Source organism: Acinonyx jubatus, chromosome A3 (genome assembly GCF_027475565.1).
Source record: "Acinonyx jubatus isolate Ajub_Pintada_27869175 chromosome A3, VMU_Ajub_asm_v1.0, whole genome shotgun sequence".
Lineage (NCBI taxonomy): Eukaryota > Metazoa > Chordata > Mammalia > Carnivora > Felidae > Acinonyx > Acinonyx jubatus.
In genome coordinates this window covers 38,004,193-38,023,421 of record NC_069388.1, presented here as the reverse complement: position 1 = coordinate 38,023,421, position 19,229 = coordinate 38,004,193, and the positions used below count along the sequence as shown (strand labels likewise).

The 19,229-nt window shown below is 42.5% G+C and overlaps 1 protein-coding gene across 3 annotated transcripts in view; it reads right to left on the bottom strand.

The window, feature by feature from the left end:
* ISM1 (isthmin 1) overlaps positions 1 to 19,229 on the bottom strand; it is a 74,737-nt gene that overhangs the window by 34,685 nt on the left and 20,823 nt on the right. The window contains exon 1 of one of the 3 annotated variants that reach the window (XM_053200257.1): positions 12,283 to 18,729. The exons of the other annotated variants lie outside the window; for them this stretch is intronic. Within the exon in view, the coding sequence (XP_053056232.1) occupies positions 12,283 to 12,354 (72 nt within the window). The 5' untranslated portion in view covers positions 12,355 to 18,729. Of the gene's footprint in view, positions 1 to 12,282; positions 18,730 to 19,229 lie in introns of those variants that run through there. 3 annotated transcript variants of the gene reach the window in all.

The window sequence follows — 19,229 nt, the reverse complement described above, 5'->3', positions numbered from 1 at the left end:
TGTAGATGGAACTGGAAGGTAGTATGCTAAGTGAAATAAGTCAGTTGGAGAAGACAGATATCATATGTTTTCACTCACATGTGGAACTTGAGAAACTTAACAGAAGACCATGGTGGAAGGGAAGGGGAAAAAATAGTTATAAACAGAGAAGGAGGAAGGCAAACCACAAGAGATTCTTGGATACAGAGAACAAACTGAGGGTTGATAGGAGGTGGGGGAGAGGGGAAAATGGGTGATGGGCATTGATGAGGGCACTCGTTGGGATGAGCACTGGGTGTTATATGTGAGCGATGAACCACAGGAATCTACCCCCCAAAACCAAGACTACACTGTATACACTGTATGCTAGCCAATTTGACAATAAATTATATTAAAAAAAATAATAAAGGTGGCTGAATGGAAAGATAGGGGAGCCTGGGTCCCTGAAGGCATGGTAGAGCCATCATACCAGTCCTGGATTGGTGGCCTCTGAACTTCTTTTACCACTACCACGAGCATTAATGTTGACATTGACAATGCTGCAGCACCAGTAACAACGTTCCCTGTTGTGACTCTAATTTTAGAGCTGTGACTACCAATGAGAAGGGAATAGCCCAGTTCAGTTAAGTGACTCGAAGTTGGGCACTCTGTTCTGTGCAACTGAACACCATCCCCAGCTGATAGAGGTACTGACAGGGCATTTAGTGAGTCATCATGGTGAACTTCACAGTGGCAGCCAGGCTACTGATACCAGCTAACTTTCCTAATAGCCTATTCCAAATCTGCCATCCGTACCTGTCTCCACACATTTATAGAATCTGCTCATTGTCTCAGCATCTATATATTAAATTTCTCAAACGTATTACTCACTGTGTAATGTAATATTTCCTTCAATTTGTCCTAAAGTCCTATCATTAAATTTTAAGGAGTTTGTCCTCAATAAAAGAAACCAGAGCTCCTTGGGCAAATGGCTGATTCCAGAGTTTGGGCCAGGAAGTATAGGTGAGTTTGGGATACTTTGATGTGGCAGAAAATGAGGAAGCTTTTAGTGGTTAATAGTGTCCTCTCTGGGGCGCCTGGGTGGCTCAGTCGGTTGAGCATCTGACTTCGGCTCAGGTCATGTTGTGACTTTTCCACCAGGCCACCGCTTCCCTGGTGGCATTTTCTGGGTCATTTGGAGGCTTCTAAAGCTATGTGGTTCTGGGATCTCCTCCCTCCTCCCTGCTCTTAGCAGATGATCCTCAGTGCCCCTGGGAAAGATGAACAGAGAAGAAAAAAGTCTCTCATCGGTAGATTGGGGACAGTTTCTAAGATGCTAAGCCCAGACACTTTCTCATTTGTGTCCTTTCTTCCCAGGACATCACTGGCCCAACCACTGTTTCCAGCCACTGCCTGGCCAGAGCTGCTCATTCTGGCCATCCTTGTGACCAAGGTGGGTTGCCACAGCCACATCAAGGTCAAAGTGGTCACAATGTTTAGAGTTTCCAGCTGGACATTTGGCACAGGTAGAGGGAGAGGTTCTTTGGAGAGGATAGAGGATAGGTAAGCTCAAGGGGAGGCAATCAAGGTGTGGAAATGAGCGGTGGTTCCATCTTTGGAAAAAGCATGCTAAGCATCATTGTCCCAATCTGCAAATAGCCACCTGCCCTATTCTGCAAACATCCACCAAAGGCTGGTATGTGAATAAAAGGGCTTATCCGGCCATTTCCAGAACCTCCAGAAGAGGCACAAACTGGTGGCTGGCTAAGAGAGTTTTAGTGCCTTATTTATTTATTATTTATTTATTTTTTAAAAGGCTGTGGTAACTATTCCCAGATTAACACAACCAGGCAGACTTCTTGGAGGCAGACGGGATGGCAAATTTCTGGAGGGCAATGAACAAGTATATCTGCAATCGCGAAGCCCACACCCTCCAATTCCACGAGCTCAGGGGGCACCCAATAAGTACTAGTTGATGATAATGATGGCTACGGGCCTAGTTAGATTTCATTTTAATTAGGCTCAGGCTACAGGCCTCATTACCCCTAATGGGGCTTTTATGTGGGATTCTAAAGAAAAAAAAACAATCTAGGAATCTTCTATTGAAGATATTAAAGAAGATATTATTAGCAATGCTTTTGGTCTCATAGACTTTGAACAACAAACAACAGAGATTATAATTAATGTCACTGCAGCCTCTCTCCTTAAAACATACTAACAATACAGCTAATTAGCAATATGTCCTCATTTGGGGCTGGACATCTGCATATTATTATCGACAATGCTTGTTTCCTTTTTCCAGATTAAAGGAAGCCATGCTGCACCCAGGCATATGGCCATTCTCCTTTCACATTAAAACACTCCGTTTTTCTTCTACCCACGATAAACACACTCAGAGCTTTATCTGTGCTAGGCATCGATTTTTGTCTGGAACACTTCCACGCATCTAAAAATAAGTTCAAGAATGCCACTGGTGGTATTTCAAAGGGAAGAGCAAAATTTCCCTGTTTGGGGAGATGAAAGAATGAAAGGGCACCCTGATTATCGTTACACATGATCGGAGAGCAGGCGCTTTAGGAAGAGAAAACCAGAATAAACAAATGAGTTTCAGGCAGTAAAATCAGCTATCTCAGGGGGCTGCACTTGCTCGTAGGGCTCAGGAAGATAAGCACAGAGACCATTATAGCCATGGCAGCAGGGGGTGATGGAGGCTTGTCCTGTGAACTACTGGAAAGAAGTAACCAGGACCCATGGGGAGAACCCTGCACTGGTGAATATATGGAGGACAGGGCTGGCCACCCTCTGTTCTCTCTCTGTTCAGTGTGTGATGGCAATCACACACCTTCAGCCAGCAGGAACAGAGAGAATATCAACAGCTTTATTTTACAGCAAGCATGAAAATGCCAATTGCTGGCAGAGGGGAAATGGCTAGAGATATGCTTCCATCTTTGCTGTGGAAGCTTGAAGACAACCCTGGGAACTAGTGACATGGGCACATCATGTTTCAAGAACGCAGGAGTGTTGCATCTTGGTTGGGAATGGAGGCTTCTGTTGAAAGCCTGACTAATAGCTGAGGAATCTTTTGTTACAGTGGCAGAATGTATCACAAGAATGTTTATTTTAGGGCTTGGGAATGACCCTGGTTATGATCCCAGGCGAGGCTTTAGAAGACATGAAGAATGGTCAACTGGCTGCACTTGAGCAGGGAGCTGGCTCCATGGGGAAGGGGCCACTACTGTGGGCCACCCACCCCTGTGATTCTTTCTTAATTGAAGGCTCTGGGGGCTGGCTGACAAAATGGAAGTCAACACCCCACTGGCTTGTCTCAGATACTTCTGTAAACAGCTTTGATCTTGAAAATGTGCATGTTATTGGTGATTTTTCAAGTTGTGCTTTCTCCACTGCTGGCAAAGAAAACAGAGTGGGAACTATCCAGGGCCCATTTCCTTTATGTCCTGTTAAGCTAAAGAATGAACAGAAATGAAATACAAATTTTTCTTTCAAGTCTAAGAAAACATGTAAGAAGCAAGGGGAGAAAGCCAATTTGGCCAAAAAAACAAAACAAAACAAAACAACAAAACAAAAAAAACCTTCACCCATCATCTAAAACATCTCTGCAAATGTAGGGGATGGAGAAATTGTATTTTCCAAAACCCTTCTCAGGGGGAATGGTGGACCTGCCTAGAAGGCACACTTTGGTAAGTCCCTTTTGGTGTGAGACAAACCCTCCTCAAGAGTAAGCTCAGGGGAGGTTTTTGTCTGCTGAGAGGGCTGTCTGAATCTCAAGGCTGTAAAGAACAGGCCAGTGGTGGCCACCAGGGGGCCCTTGGGCCACTTGGAACTTAGCCTCCCCTCCATGTCAAATTTTGAGCAAAATATTTAATGAGTCTGGATTACTGAGGGTTTTTCAAGTTGTGCTTTCTCCATTTGTAGTAAAGAAAGAGTGGCAACTATCCAAGACCCATCTTCCAGGACCCAATTTGAAGAAGCACCAAATTGTTAATGTGCCTAAATGGCCCAACTATCTAAGCCAGCCCTTGACAAGAGAGGGCTGGTGTCAAACAGGACAAGGAGTCCCAGGAGGCTAACATCTCTGCAGGGATTCAGTGTCTCCCCACATGAAATGGGGGGAGGCTCCCAAGGCCCAGGTCAAGGCTGGTGTTCTGCTGTTGACAGAACTAAAGAGCATTGGAGGGCAGAGTTCAGCGGCTGGCCTGGGCGTGGGGGTGAACCCTGGAGACCCTTGCCCAGTTTATTATTTTAATCACGAAGATGGACTTCTCTCAACACTCAAAGTCAAGATCCTTCCTTGAAACCTACCACAAATCTCTGCTCCAAGTACCTCTAAAATAGATTTTATTAATTAAAAAAATTTTTTTAATGTTTATTTATTTTTGAGACACAGAGAGAGATAGAGCATGAGTGGTGGGGAAGGAACAGAGAGAGAGGGAGACACAGAATCTGAAGCAGGCTCCAGGCTCTGAGCTGTCAGCAAAGAGCCCAATGCAGGGCTCAAACCCACAGACCGCGAGATCATGACCTGAGCTGAAGTCAGATGCTTAACCGACTGAGCCACCCAGGCAACCCCTCTAAAATAGGTTTTAAAGGAATTTAAATTTATTTAATTTAATAAATTTATAAATAATATAAATAAAATATAATAAGTATAAATAAAATATAAAAATATAAAAAAATTTATATATAAATAAATTTAATATTTATTTAAAGGAATAGGTTTTAAAGGAATTGGACCTTGGCCTGGAAATCCTGGAAAAGGGCTCATGGTATTGTGGAAGGTGCCTGGGCCAGGAGGTATAAGGCCTGGTTTTATGTCCTACCATTGTCCCTACCTAGTTTTGTAAAGTTAGGCAGGTTTCTGTACCTGTTTGTCTGTGGTTTGCAAAAATGTCTACAAATACTCTAAACATCCATGCCTTGGGTAGCTGCTTCCAACACTATCATTCTGTTTGGCCACGTGATTTACTTTGGCCAATGAATGGCCAAAGCAGAGAAAAGTACTTATGTATTGGGGCTTTTCTATTTTTGTTGTGCTTTGTAATCCCAAGACCACTGTGTGGAAGAGGCCTGGGCTAATCTGTTGGATGATGAGAGGCATGTGGAACACAGATAATTCACCCCAGACAAGCAGCCAGCCAATGACTAGCCACTCAAATGGAGACCATCCTAAGACCATCCAGCCCTAGCTGAGTCAACCCAGAGTAGAAAAGCCACTAAGACGACCCATAGAATTGTGAAAAATAATCAGTGTTTGTCAGTTTAAGCTAATGAATTCAGAGTGATTTGTTATATAGCAAAAGCTAACAGATTCAGGGCCTCAGTGATTTCTTCTGTAAAATGGGCATGGTGAAGTGGGGTGGGAACTGCAAAGAACTTCTCCATCTATCCAGTTCTGACATCCTAGCAATGGAGTCCTTGAGAGACACTTGTCCTGGAGAAAATATTTTCCAACAACGCAAAAAGAATATTGTATCAAATGCTTCAAATTAAAGGTGGGAAGATAAAACAAAAATCCAATGGTTCTAAATATATAAAAATGTAACTACGATTTCAATTATTAGAACACCTTCGCTTCTCCACCTGCTAACTCAAAGCTGGCTAAAATCTGTCGGAAAACCACCCTCTGCCTACTGATTCCGTCAATTACATGTGCTGCTTTGTTAACAGCTCTATTGCCAGTTTTTCAAAGATTCAACTTGAGATTTAACAATTCTCCCCTTGCACTTTCATGATGCACCTGTACAGCTCCGTGGGCTGCCAGAAACTAGCAATGCCCATTTACTAGGGAACCCCTACTGACACTATAAAACAATTATAGAGCTATCATAGACCAAATGCAGCCTGAGGTGAAGAGAAAGCTGTGCACCACCAGGAGTGGCTCCCTTGCCCACCTGCCCATACAGATTGTTCTTATTTGGACTGCTGTTCTGTTCTCCAGGGAAACTGTTTGATCCCTATTTGGAAAGCTGGCAGAACATGCGATTGTGATCCCTTGGCTTAGTCTGGCTAACCCTTCTCTATAAATGGTTCGGGTGTTTGTTCTTTTCGTGGATTCACTCAACAAACACCCTCCTGGGCACGCACTTTGTGCCAGGCGCTCTGCTGTGGGTGAGACAGGTCAATAGCACATCGCTTGTTAAAGACAAATTATCCCAAACTTGGAAATAAAGGAAGAGGATGTCTGGAAGTCAATCAGCTCATTCCAGGGCACAGTGTGACAGGCCGGTTCAAGATTATTTAACTCTAGGAGAAGGTAACTTTGTTTCACTTATTATTGACTATTGATGAGGGCCCAGACTAAAAGTTACACAGTAACTTGTACATTTTGATCTTGTAGAAATCCAATTTGTTTTTTGGCCTGGTAGAATATTAAATCATTAAAAATTGTCATCATAAGAAAAAAAATTGTAACTCTGTGAGGTGATGGCTATTAACCAAACACTGTGGTGATCATTTCATAATATATACATCCATCAAATGATTATGTTATATACTTTAAACTTATACAATGCTATATGTCAACTGTATATCAATAAAACTAGCAAAAAAAGAGAGAGACAATAACTGAAAGTTTACTGTTTTATTGCCCTATAGGACATTAACCAGTTTTATTTCTAACTTACAAGTTTACATCCTCATGATTTTCTTAAGTAATGTTTTAATCTTTTTTTAATGTTTATTTATTTTTGAGAGAGAGAGAGAGAGAGAGAGGGCAAGCAGGGGAGGGGCAGAGAAAGAGGGAAACACAGAATCTGAAGCAGGCTCCAGGCTCTGAGCTGTCAGCACAGAGCCTGACGTGGGGCTTGAATCTACAAACCATGAGATCATGACCTGAGCCGAAGTTGTAGGCTAAACCAACAGAGCCACCCAGGTGCCCCTTAAGTAATGTTTTAAATATGTGTTCCTCAAATCCTCTGTTCTAGCATTAACATCTTAGTTCTCTCATTAATTAGTTAATGTTAACAGTAGGTCATGTGCCAGATTGGGTGGGCACCCTCATTACTTTCAACCATTTTATTACCTCCCTGTACCCATACCGTTTCCTACTCTGACCCTAGAGAAACAAAGCAACCCCCAGTGTTGTTCTTCGCAAAGATAATTCTCCCGCTAGAAATCATTCAGTTCGTTAAGGTTCAAGAAAAGAGAACAACAGGTTTTCAGAGGCTGTCTTTCTGCGAGTGGTCATGAAGTGAGGGTTTGCAACCGAGAACGTGCTTATAGGTTTACTACTCTCCCCAGCATAAACACCATGGTATTAGGATGTATTGGTCTGATTCTGGGCAGGAAATGGATGGCACTGAGGTCCTGGATGAGCAAGGAAAGCTTAATAAAGGAACAATTAACACATGTCTGAGCAAAGAGGCTGGAAACCACTGAAGACACTGCAGTGCCCAGGGCCACTAAAGCCAGGGAAATCTTATTCCCCCAGGCCTGAAGAGACAAGGAAAGAGGGAGGTCTCCATTGCCAAAAGTGAGAGAGAGAGTTGTGTGTGGGGGGACATACGGGGCTTACTCAATACTGCAACTTCCCTCTCCTCTTCCTCTCACCTGCTGCCTGAGAGCAAGGGAGCCTGTCGAAGTAATACACACAGATCAAGCACCCAAGAGATAAGCTAGGATGGAGAAGGGCAAAGGTTGGGTCTAGACAGAGAAACAGAAGATATAGGGCACATAGCTCATGTCTGGGAAAACCACATGAGCACTTGTGCCAGGCACTGGATATTAAATCTAATCTTTACAACGTCCATTTGACGTAACCATGAGTACCCCTATTCCACGGATGGGAAAGTGGAGTCAGAGAAGCCCCTAGCTAGTAAGTAGGCTCCACAGCCCTGTTCCTCCCGCTGTGCCCCACGGTCCTAACTTCTCCCCTGGACTAAGAGGGTACTTACTCTTTAGAGAAAGAGGGTCTGCAGCCCCTTGAAGCCCCGTCCTCCCCCAACTGCAGCTCCTGCCCAGGGGTAATGAGGGGTAGCTGTTCCAAGAAGACTGGCTTGCAAACACTGCCCTGAAGCACACTGTTGATTTATTCTTCCACTCTTTTCCCCCATTTTGTTTGGTGGGGAAGTCCTGGACCCATTTTCTTAGGAAGACTCATTCTAGTCCAATGCTTCTTGACTTGTGCAGTCTGACCATATACATTAGTATACATATAATATATATATTTATAAATATATTTATATTTGTTTATATTTATAATAATATTTTATTATTTATTATATTATAATTATAATATATTATAAATTATAAAATTATTATTATTAAATCATTATTTATTATAAATTATAAAATTATAATATTTACTATTTATTATATTTTATATAATATAATATATATTTACCTACATATTATATATAATTTGTGTTTATAAATATATTTTACATATTATTTATATAGTGTATATTTATATGTGATATATATTTATAAACATATAAGTGTTTATATGTTTATAAATATATATTACATATAAATACAGTCACACTGTACAAGTTGAGAAAGATTGGGCTAGTATGAGTTTTCCTAGGAAAATGAATCTAGGACTCCCCCCTGCTAAAAAAAGTATACACTTAAATGTATATATTTATAAATATAAATTCTACCTATCTATTGAGAGAGGAGATGAAATAAGAATGAATGGCACATAGTACTTCATTCAAGCATTGTGACCGCTATTCAGGGGACCAGATGAGGCAAAGAACAGACAAAACAGGTCACAAAGAGCCAGTCCTCAAACATGTGTTGCTTTCGATATTAGCATTTGGTGCCATCACATTCATCCTCATGCCTGCTAAATTCGGGGTGAACTTTGGAAGTGGCAGCGGCCCAAATGGCCAGGCACCCACAGTAAAATGTTTAAGTAAGATGCCTGCATAGAATAGTCACAGAATGAAACCCTATAGAGCAATGAGCAAACTACAACCACACCCAAGAACATCGAAGAATCTCACAAACATGTTAGTGAACAAAGCAAGCAGATACCAAAGAACATAAAGCATATGATTCTATTTATACAAAGTTTAAAAGCCAGCAAAACTAACAGTGCTGTTAGAAATTAGGACAGTGGTGCCCGGGGCATGCTAGTGACCTGCAGGGAGTTCTTGACTGGGCTCTGGGGCACTGACCATGCTCTTTTCCTGGTCTGGGAGCTGGTCACACAGTGCATTCACTTTGTGAAAATTGATTGAGCTGTGTGCTTATGATCTGTGCTCCCTTTGGTATGCATGTTACTTAGATGAAGAACTTACCCAACTACCAAAAACACAAGAGAAAACAGAAAAGGAATCCTAGAGAAATGGCAATTGGCAAGATCACAGAGTGCCTATTACCATGGTTTGGAGATGGCTCCTCTTCAAGCCTGAGAGCTCCCTACAAACCCATCACAAGGATTAAACCCCAAAGTGTCCACCATCAAAGCTGCAGCTTTCCAGGAGATGTAAGAATGACACAGGTATGAAGTTGGAGAAGCAAAATCAGTCTGTTCCCAGCATATCTACAGCCCTTACCATCAGAACCAAATGTGCCCCATTCCACAGGGAAACACCCCTGAGGAGGGTCCTTTAACAGCTCCCTTTCACACTTGCTCCTTAACCTTCCAGGGAGGCCTTCTGGGAACAGAAGCCTGATGGATGAGTCCAACCTGAGAAAATGCTCTTTTCAGACAACCCACACAGGCCCTGACTGGATAGGGCTCATGTAGCAACCAGAGCTCCACTCTCCTCCAGCAAATTTATACCTCATTCTGTGAAAATGACATTTATTTGCTTCAGCTCAAACTCCCCCATTCACTCCCCAAGTCTGCAGATGGAAAGACTGGCTTGGAGTTAGAGAAAAATCCATTTTTAACCAAATGCTGGGTAGTCAGCCACTGAGAGGTCCAAATGCTCACCTTCCCCAGTGGTCTAGAGAAAGGCACAGAGTATGCAGAAACTTCTCCAACAAGGTACATGACAAAAACTTACAAATGTCTTTCAACATACTGACTTTTGAAAGCAGGCTCTATAAGGTCAGAATGTAGAGTTTGTTACAAGTGGATCTGCTCATTCCCTGACCAAAGGAAGTAAGTTTCTTGCCTTTCCAAAGACAAAAAAAAAAAGCATCTCATGATCCCTCCCTCCCACACGCCACTTCTGGTTCCCTCCCCTCCCTCCCTGGCCAGGATCTCAGGCCTGGATCCCAACTAATAGAAGATCACGTTCCCCGGAATTCTGCCCTCCCCAAGGGAATTTCTCCCATCCCAGGTCTTGAACAAAGATTCCACGATGCATGTTTGATCTCTTCACGCTCCATTTTCATTAGTCCTTCACACTCGCCATCACTTGGAAAAATACAAACAGCATGGTTCAGTTTTAAGGTTAAGAACTGACAGTCTCCATAAACATTTTTACAATGGAAGCTGACTTATCCACTGCCAGGATTTGGTGTCTGTAGGAGGGGGTGAGGTGGGATGAAGGCAAGGAGTGAGTAGTAGAAGCCTTCAGCGTCAGAATGAGAGAACAAGTACTGGGCATTAAGTACAGGTGAAAGACGCCCCTCTGGCATTGCTGGCAAAGAACTGGATTGACCCATCTCTGGATAATTAAGGCATCGCAGGGAGAGACAGGGAAACCTGAGATGCAGCATACCCCAGGTATGCATTCCTGACTTATGGAAAATACAAAGCGATCAGTAGTCCTAAGCTGGGAGGTTGCATGTCATGAATATTAAAAGTGACCTAGGAAGAGGTTATAAAATCATCTCATTCTCAGGAAGAGACAGTGGGTAAAATAGATGAATGCATAGTAGACCCAGAACTTAACCCACACTCCACCCTAAATCACCTTAAATATTTAAGAGCTGAACTTATCTGGGATTCATTTTGAATGGTGTGTGGGCAGATGAGCCTCAGGACCTTTATTCATTTATTCACTCAACATGTAATTACTGAGAGGCAATTACTCTATTCCAAGGACTGGGAATGTGATGGTGAGAAGATATACCATTCTTGCCTTCATGGAGTTTCTAGTTTCTAGTAGGGGTTCCCATGTTTTGCTGTGCCTCCCGATGCCCAGGTCATACCCCAAACCATTTAAATCAGGGTGTTTGGAATAGGACCCGGATACTTTTCAAAGATCTCTAGGGGATTCCATTGTGCTGCTAAGTTTGGGAATCACTTAGGATTCTTTTTTTTTTTTTCTCAAGTTAGTTAACATACAGTGTAGTCTTGGCTTTGGGAATAGAACCCAGTGATTCATCTCTTACATATGACACCCAGTGCTCATCCCCAAAAGTGCCCTTCTTAATGCCCATCACCAATTTAACCTCCCCCAACTCCCCCACACTTAGGTTCTTGACTGCGTTGCAGTGATTTGTCCCATCAATGAGCACCAAAGCTTGCCAATCACTTACCCTAGCAGCTCTTGCTCTGCCTTCTGAAGCTCCATGTGTCCACAAGGACTTCATCCTAATGTCTTCAGGACAAGTGCAAAATTCTGTGTAGCTCCCAAAGGAGTTCCCTAACTACAAGTACTAGCCACATTCTTAAACGCTGGTAGGAGTACCTCCTTATTCCAAACCCTAAATCGGAACGCATTAGCCAGCACCTAATCTGATAATGGTATAAAATATTTGAGACCCAAGCCATCCCAGAAACTCTAAGCCTCCTGCTGCCATAGCTACAAGGTTATTTCATGGCATAAATCCTGGGAGCAGACTCCCAGGGGGTTTAAATCACCCGAAGTCTTTGTTAAGATAGAAAAAGAGAACTTGCTTGATAAGCCCTCTCCCTCTGTTCTCTCTGAGCTTTTATATCCCGTGTTCCCCTTCAAGCAATCAATGGAAAGCCATTATAGATTTTCTTGGACCTACTCCTGGATTTTCATCAATTTAGAAAGGAAACATTACATTAAGTCTTTTTCTGGAAGGCCCCAGGAATTTTCAAAAAATGAGAATAAAAGAAAAGAGAGAGAAAAAGGAGTTTGCTTTGAAGTTGCAATGAACGTGCCAGAGGAAACAAAACAAAACAAAACAAAAACCCAAAACCAAAACGATGGATCCTGAGAAAAATGTGGCAGAAGAAGGACTTCCCCTGCTTCCCATTGTGCGTTCTTAAGGCTGAAGTGGTCCCCACTCAAACGGCCAGCGCCTGCCAGTTGGCCAGCCCAGCAACATTCCACTATAGAGATTAAAACCAACTTTATGATTGTGGTGCAAATAATAAAGAGCCTGGCAGGGTTTCCTTCCAAAATGAAAGCTCATTTATTTTCCAAGGTGTATAATTTGGTTGTAAATGTTTCCTTTGGGCCAAAACATCCCAGATTGGGTTCTTGCCTGGAACACATCACTGCTTTGCTGGAGAAGAATGGCCTCCGTGTGGTCCTGCCGCATCCATCCACTCAGCATGGAGGGGTTCAAGTTGGCCTGCTCTTCTTCCCATCTGGAGGCAGCAGCCAGTCTGCTGGGCAGAACCAGAAATGAGGAGGCAGGAGGCGCTGGGCCTGGACTGGCTGCACCAGCTCCCAAGCCCTGGTCCACCTATGAAATGGGCAGGCTCAACACTCACCCTCACTCATACCTGTTATGGTACCTCTTGATGGTGGGGAGAGTGGAAGATCATTAGAAGCCCTGTCCCCTGTAAGACCTGGCTTTTCTTCTAGGTCTTTGTGTCCTTATTTTGTTTATCTTTTCAAAAATCATCCTAAAAAAAATCCACCCAGCAATGACTAATATTTGGATAAAGGCAAAGTCAGATTCTTTCCAGGGCTCATGGGCTGACCACATGTACTTAGGGCCAGAATTTGGACCGTCGTGTGTAGTCAATCTCACCCAAGTATAAACAGCTCTCTCTCCTATATAAGCAGCTTCAGAAATAGCAGCCCTTTCTACCAATTTCATGTTTATCAACTCTCTTCCTTATATCATATACTTTCACCCTATCTTCCACTTGTATCTTCACGGTAAATTCAAAGCCAGAGCTATGCTTTGTGGATAAATATATATTTATTGCACTTCCCCCCCCCCCTCCCAAACAGCTGGTAACACAGAACAGGGAAACATCTTGTGGGATCAGAGGAATGGCATCAAAGTCATCCCTTCAGGATATCTGAAGTTGTTACTCTAACACTGGGATCAGCGCACAGAAAGGGGAGAGAGGTGGGCTGAAAGGAGAAACAAAATTAGTGCAGTTCACTGTAGGGAACACGGGAGGAACACTGGTAGAAATTAGTGTTATGGCACCTGGCTCAAGGGGTGAAGTTCAATGGTCTCACGTATTATGAAGTCACCTGCTGGGAAATGATGAAGCATGCTTTGGCTAAACCTAAGACCCTTCTGAGATTGACCTCAAAGCAGTATGTCAGGCACAATGTTACATAAAATAAAGTTGCTTTCTACAGAGTGTAGACACCTCACTGCTAAGATGAATGGCCCACCAACTTGTCAAAATTATATCAAATTTTCCAGCTGATCATGGCTTCTCTGAGTCAGTTCCCCCACCAGCTATGGGCAGTTCCCCTCAGCTTTTTGGATAATCACCTGCTGCTGGACGTTAGACTGCTAATTCAAGTGGAGAAACAAGAAATGTTCTTAAAGTAGAACCAAGGGATTAAATGCTAGAGAATAAAGGTTTCTGACAATTCACGAACAAAGAAATTACTAATATGAATAGGGCACCATAGCCTTAATCTCAAGTAGCGAATTCCTTCAACACTTTTTGCTGCTGCCATCAACTACATGGCCCACCTGAAACTTGGAAATTCAGGTTCATACAGTATTTGGAAACCACAATACTGATGCAGGATGAAGAAGTCATAGAGGAAATTCTGACTTTCATCAGTATCAGACCCACCAAAGCAAAGGATTCAGACAATGCCTGTTGCATGAAAGTCATTTTTGCACTGTGGTTAGGGAGTTTTATTCTAGGACACACACATTATACTGAGATAAAAGAGAAACCAAGATCTGACTTTTTGAAAAAACATAATTCTTTCCTACTTCACTACCTTATGTCAATACATCTGAGCCTCTGGGGCTGTAAGTCACTTCCTGTCATGGTCAAGTTACATCTCCTTTATGAAGCTTTCAATATTTTTCACAGTTCCCAGGTGCAAACATGACTTGGCTGAAAGTCATTTTGAATTCAGAATATTGCCTACAGAGGTCTGGATAGTGGGTTTTGAGAAATAATTACCCTTCATGCCTGAGTCTCTCTTTTAAGTTGCTCCTCCTCCTACACACACACACACACACACACACACACACACACACACACACACACACTGCATATACCACTTTTCCTGACAGAAATGCCTGTGGTTCCAGCCAAGGCATCTGGCAAAGTCTCTCGGGTCACTGGAACCCTCTTGACCTGTGCAAACTACAAGCTGCATGATAACTTACTTCATCACATAGTCAGAAGTGAATCAAGGGACAGCAACACACACATACACACACACACACACACACACACACACACACACACGGTGACATTTAAAAGCACAGTGTTTCTGATGCTGCTTTTTGGGGTAAGTTGGAAAGGTTAATTCATGGAGGAACAAGAAATTGCAGATTCAGGGCCCCCTCCTACTCCTGATGGTCTTTTATTTATTTATTTAAAAAATCTCTGTTCTACTTCCTCCTTTGCCCTGGGATGGTTAAAAAACTCAAAAGAATAAAACATTTATTACAATCCAGGGGTTGTTGAGTGACTGTGAATCATCTCACTAAAAAAATCAGGTCAAGCTAAGTAGTTTTACATTTAAAAGAAAAAATCAGATCTGAATGGAGAAGCCCGAATTAGTCATTTCCTTCTTATAGGTCAGGGCATTGGAACTTGGGAACTTAATTGGGGCTCTGTCATTGTCATCAAGTAGGTCAATTTTCTGGGTGTCAGTTTCCTCATCTATGAAATGAAAATAAAAACACTCACTTTGTCTTCCCAAATACAGTGAAGGCATTTCGGAAAGCACATACTAATGGACAGAGCAAATTTCATTGAACATGTGCTATATGCAGGGGCTACACCATGTGCCCTGGGGGTATAAAAGAGAAGCAAGCTACTATGTCTGCTCTTAAGACCCTTACCCTGTTTTGGCAGGCAGAGGCGGGGGAGTAGAGATGTTTCACACCCTCAGATAATTATATATAAGGAAGAATGCAATCGTCACGTAATGAATGTACAATGTTATAAGGTTACAATGTTATAAGGGTTCAGAAATGGCCTGACAGTTCATAGAAAAACTGTTGTGGCTTGTCCAGAATTTTCACAGCTGGAAAGAGGGAGGAAGGTAGTATTCGCCGAGGGAATGGTCTGAGCAGAGAGGCAAAAGAGCATGGGGAGGGCACAAGGACAAATAAGCATCCAATTTGGCTGCAAATACAGCCTATAAAGCAAAGAGTGAGAAAAGTTGATTAATTCCAGATATGCAGTTCCTCAATACCTGGTCTGAGGCGAGGAACAGGAGAAACCATTGGAGGTTCTTAAGCTATGGAGCACAACAATTTTTAAGAAAATTAACGTGAGTGTTACATTTTGAATAGGCAAGAGAAATCAGAATGAAAAATAAGGAGATCGTGAGAAGGATCCAGTTCACCACACGAGACAGTGAAGGGGAATTATCTACTGGGACAAATAGGAATGGGCAGGGACCCAGATACATGTGGAGTGGAGTGTGGAAGGCAGCTTCTGAAGGGCCCTCAGTGGTCCCATCTACTGGAATTCACACTTCTGTGCAATCTTCCATTCCTTTGAGGGTAGGATGGAACACGTAACTTAGCTTCTAACAAATAGGATATGACAAAAGTGATGGGACGTCACTGAGATTAGGTTACAAAAGACCATGGGTTTTGTCTTGCTCACAATGTCTTTCTGGCTTTACTCACTGTTTGCTCTGATTAAGCGAGCTGCCGTATTTGAGATCCTCTATGGGGAGGCCCTGGCATGGAGCTTTGGGCACCCTCTGCTCACAGCCCATGAGAAACTGAATCTTGCCAAAAAGCAAGTCAGTAAACCTGGAAGCCAGTCCTCCTCCAGCCATGTCTTGAGATGACTGTTGTCCTGTCTGATAAACTTGATTGTGACCCTGCATCAGAGGTGCCCAGCTAAGCTGTGCCTGAGTTTCCGACCCACTGAAAATCTGAGATAATAAATGTCTTTTTTAAGCTGCTAAATTTTGTAATAAGAGATAACTAATACAGGGAGGAAGATACTTAACTGGCGTGGAGATAGCGGGGGACAAATGCTCTTTGAGATTAAAATCCCAGCCTCATGGCCCAAAGTGGTACACAGTCTCTTTTCTAGGCTTTGTGGATTTTAGAAACTTTTCATAAAAAGAAACCTCTCCACCACCCCCTTTTTTTCACTGGTTCCTAGAGCTGATGAAGGAAACATGACTTGATTTTCAATTTCAAGCAACTCAGGGGGGCATTCCAATAGAAAAACAAGCAGGAAATTAATGCCATACATACTAGGCAAGGCAGATGCTTCTAAATCTGACATTTAGGTGAAACACACCTTTCCTTTTGCCCTCTTTTACTTTTGCATTGGCAGTTTGGTTTTAGGAGCCTGGTAAGGGGAATGTATTCTCTCAATATAAAATGCATCACCCCACCAATGCATTTGTGGCACCAAAATACTTGAATGATAGTTAACAAAAAAACTTGGCCAAGGGATTTTTAAGAAATTATATTCTCTCTACATTTGTGTTTGAATTACAGCAGTATGTAGCAAAGCTAATATCATGCCTGTGAACTATGGAATAAACTTTCATGTTAAACCTTTTAAATATGTTTTTACATGGAATGCGATTACTTGTAATTAAATTCTTTTTGCTGGTCTTCTTGTAGTCAAGAAAACTGCCTTACCACATAGCTTGCAGGACATAAGGACATACAATGTCTAAGGAGGTAACCACATTCTGTTTTTATTAGCTAAGGCTTTTTCCCCTCATAATGACATCCTCCATCTTCCACAGTAGTGGGAAACAGAGCCTCTGAACTTGAGCTTGACACCTAGGTGAGACCTGTAGTCATCACTGTGGTGAGAGACTGCCACCTGCAAACCAGTCAGAGATGAGCTGTTCTGGATCAGCTCTCCTGCTCATATAGACTTCATTCTAAGAAAATGAGCTTGCATTTAGTACAAGGTTGAGGCATATTTTCTTTCTGCATGAGTTTACCATGCTTGTCTGAGAGTGAAGGGGAAGACAGCAAAGTACAGTTTGGGTTTGTCCATGAGTGTGACCTTTCTGAACTGCTAATGGGCTCTGTCTCTCACCTGCAGGTGGATCAACCCCTCCTCCATGGACGCTGTGGTAAATAGATGAGTATTCCCTTCTGAAAATTCCATGAGCATTGAGACTTATCTCCATTCCACTAAAGCAAACACATAATCTGGATAATTGAGAAAATAAGTCCATCTTCCTTTCAAACATCTAACTATTTTGGGGAAACTGCACCTGCTACTCTAACTGCAGAAATACTGTGAATTCAATCCAACTGTATTCCCAATTAAATGGGTTATAGCAACTTCTACCTAAACTATCTTTTGCTGATTAGTATCTGGATAAATATTCACAACGCAATTAAGTGCTTAGAGGTGATGGCTGTGGCTTGAAATTTGGGGCACGCTTAATTTCTTCCTTAGGTTTTGGTGCTGGGCAAGGACTAAGTTTTTTCTTGACTACATGTCTTATATTCTGAGAAGTCATGGACTGCATGGTAATTAATGGTCAATTATTGGTCAGGCAATGAGACAAACCCAAAGGTGAGGCAGGAAGAAGACATGAAGCTGAGAGCACAGGCTCAAGTGTACACAGAAGTGCACACACAGAGTCTCAAAGCATAAGGCACATTGAGTAATAAGGCAGAGATGGTTAGCTGTCCACCAAAAATATGTACACTTGCTCCAAAGTGGAGGCCGCCAGGGAATGAATTTCCCAGCCACCTTGTATCAAGGTATGACTGATATGAACAGAAGTGATGTGTGTAATTTCTAAGCTGGGACTATAAAGGAGACATAGTGCCTCCATCAGTCTGAGTCCCTGAATGCCTGCATGGAACCGGCCACTAAGAAAGCTGAAGAGGACAGAAGTTGAATGCTGTGTCCAGGACCACAGCTGGTTGGTGGCAGAGTAGGGATTCAAACCCATGGTCTGATTTTCAAGGCAAGAGCTCTTTCTGACAATTAAAAAGGAAATTTTGCCTGAACCTACTGTGGGGCATAGTGGTCATAGAGACTGAAAGTATGGACTCTGGGATCCAGGCAGCCAGGGTTCAAATCCTGCCTCTACCTCTACTAATTGTGTGACTTGGACAAGTTATTTAACTGTATAGTGTAAAACAGAGTTAATAATAGTGCCTGTTCATGGTGTTGTTTTGAGGATTGAATAAATTAACATTCATCACATGCTTAGAAAAGTGCTTGGCTCATAGTAAGTGCTATATAGGTATTTGATAAAACCAGGTAGATAGAATCAGGTGAGTTCTGTATAACTACCAGCTTAACCAATACCACACTGAACACTAAAGGATCTCAAGCTATTGCTGCCAACCCCACCTTGTGAGACCTAAGTAACCCCATCCCTCATCTAATGCCTTTACACCAAACCAAATAATCACAGAAACAAGAACCCAGAGGCCACCATGCCATTAAGAAAAGGGTGTCAAGAGAAGCTCAAGACCATTCCCATTATGGTTTCTTTAGCTTCCACTGAGCGATCTCCCATGACCATATGCTCTCCATCCCATACAGCTTTAAACATTTCCTAATTGAACTCAACCTGTCCCCCTCTACCCTCTGAAACCCTTGTAAGACTTTCATTCCATGATAAACTATCTCCTTTCATTGTCAACTTCTTGACTTTTCCTTCAACCTCCTCCTATGTCTTCCTGGTCCCCATACCTGCTTCTGACCATTTCTTTCCCCTTCTTCCTGAAAAACAAAACCAAAAACACATAAACAAACTCTGCTCCTTTCAGGATGATGGCTGTTCTAGTTGCTATTGTGATCATTCTTCCTCATTTATTGAAAATGTAAACTTCTGGCTCAGTCTTCTTCACCAATCTCATCTGTTGTCCTATTTAGTAACTTCAACATCCATACAGATGGCCCTCCTAGCCCCTTGATCTCTCACCACCAACAACATTTTCCTCCACTGTATCTCAGCCACCCTCTTCCCAAGACCTTCCATCAGCAAATCTTCTACACAAAGGTACTTCCCGTCCTGTTAGCTCATTTCCCTAGTTTTAAACTCACTGAGATCCCTAGTCTTCTACCATTT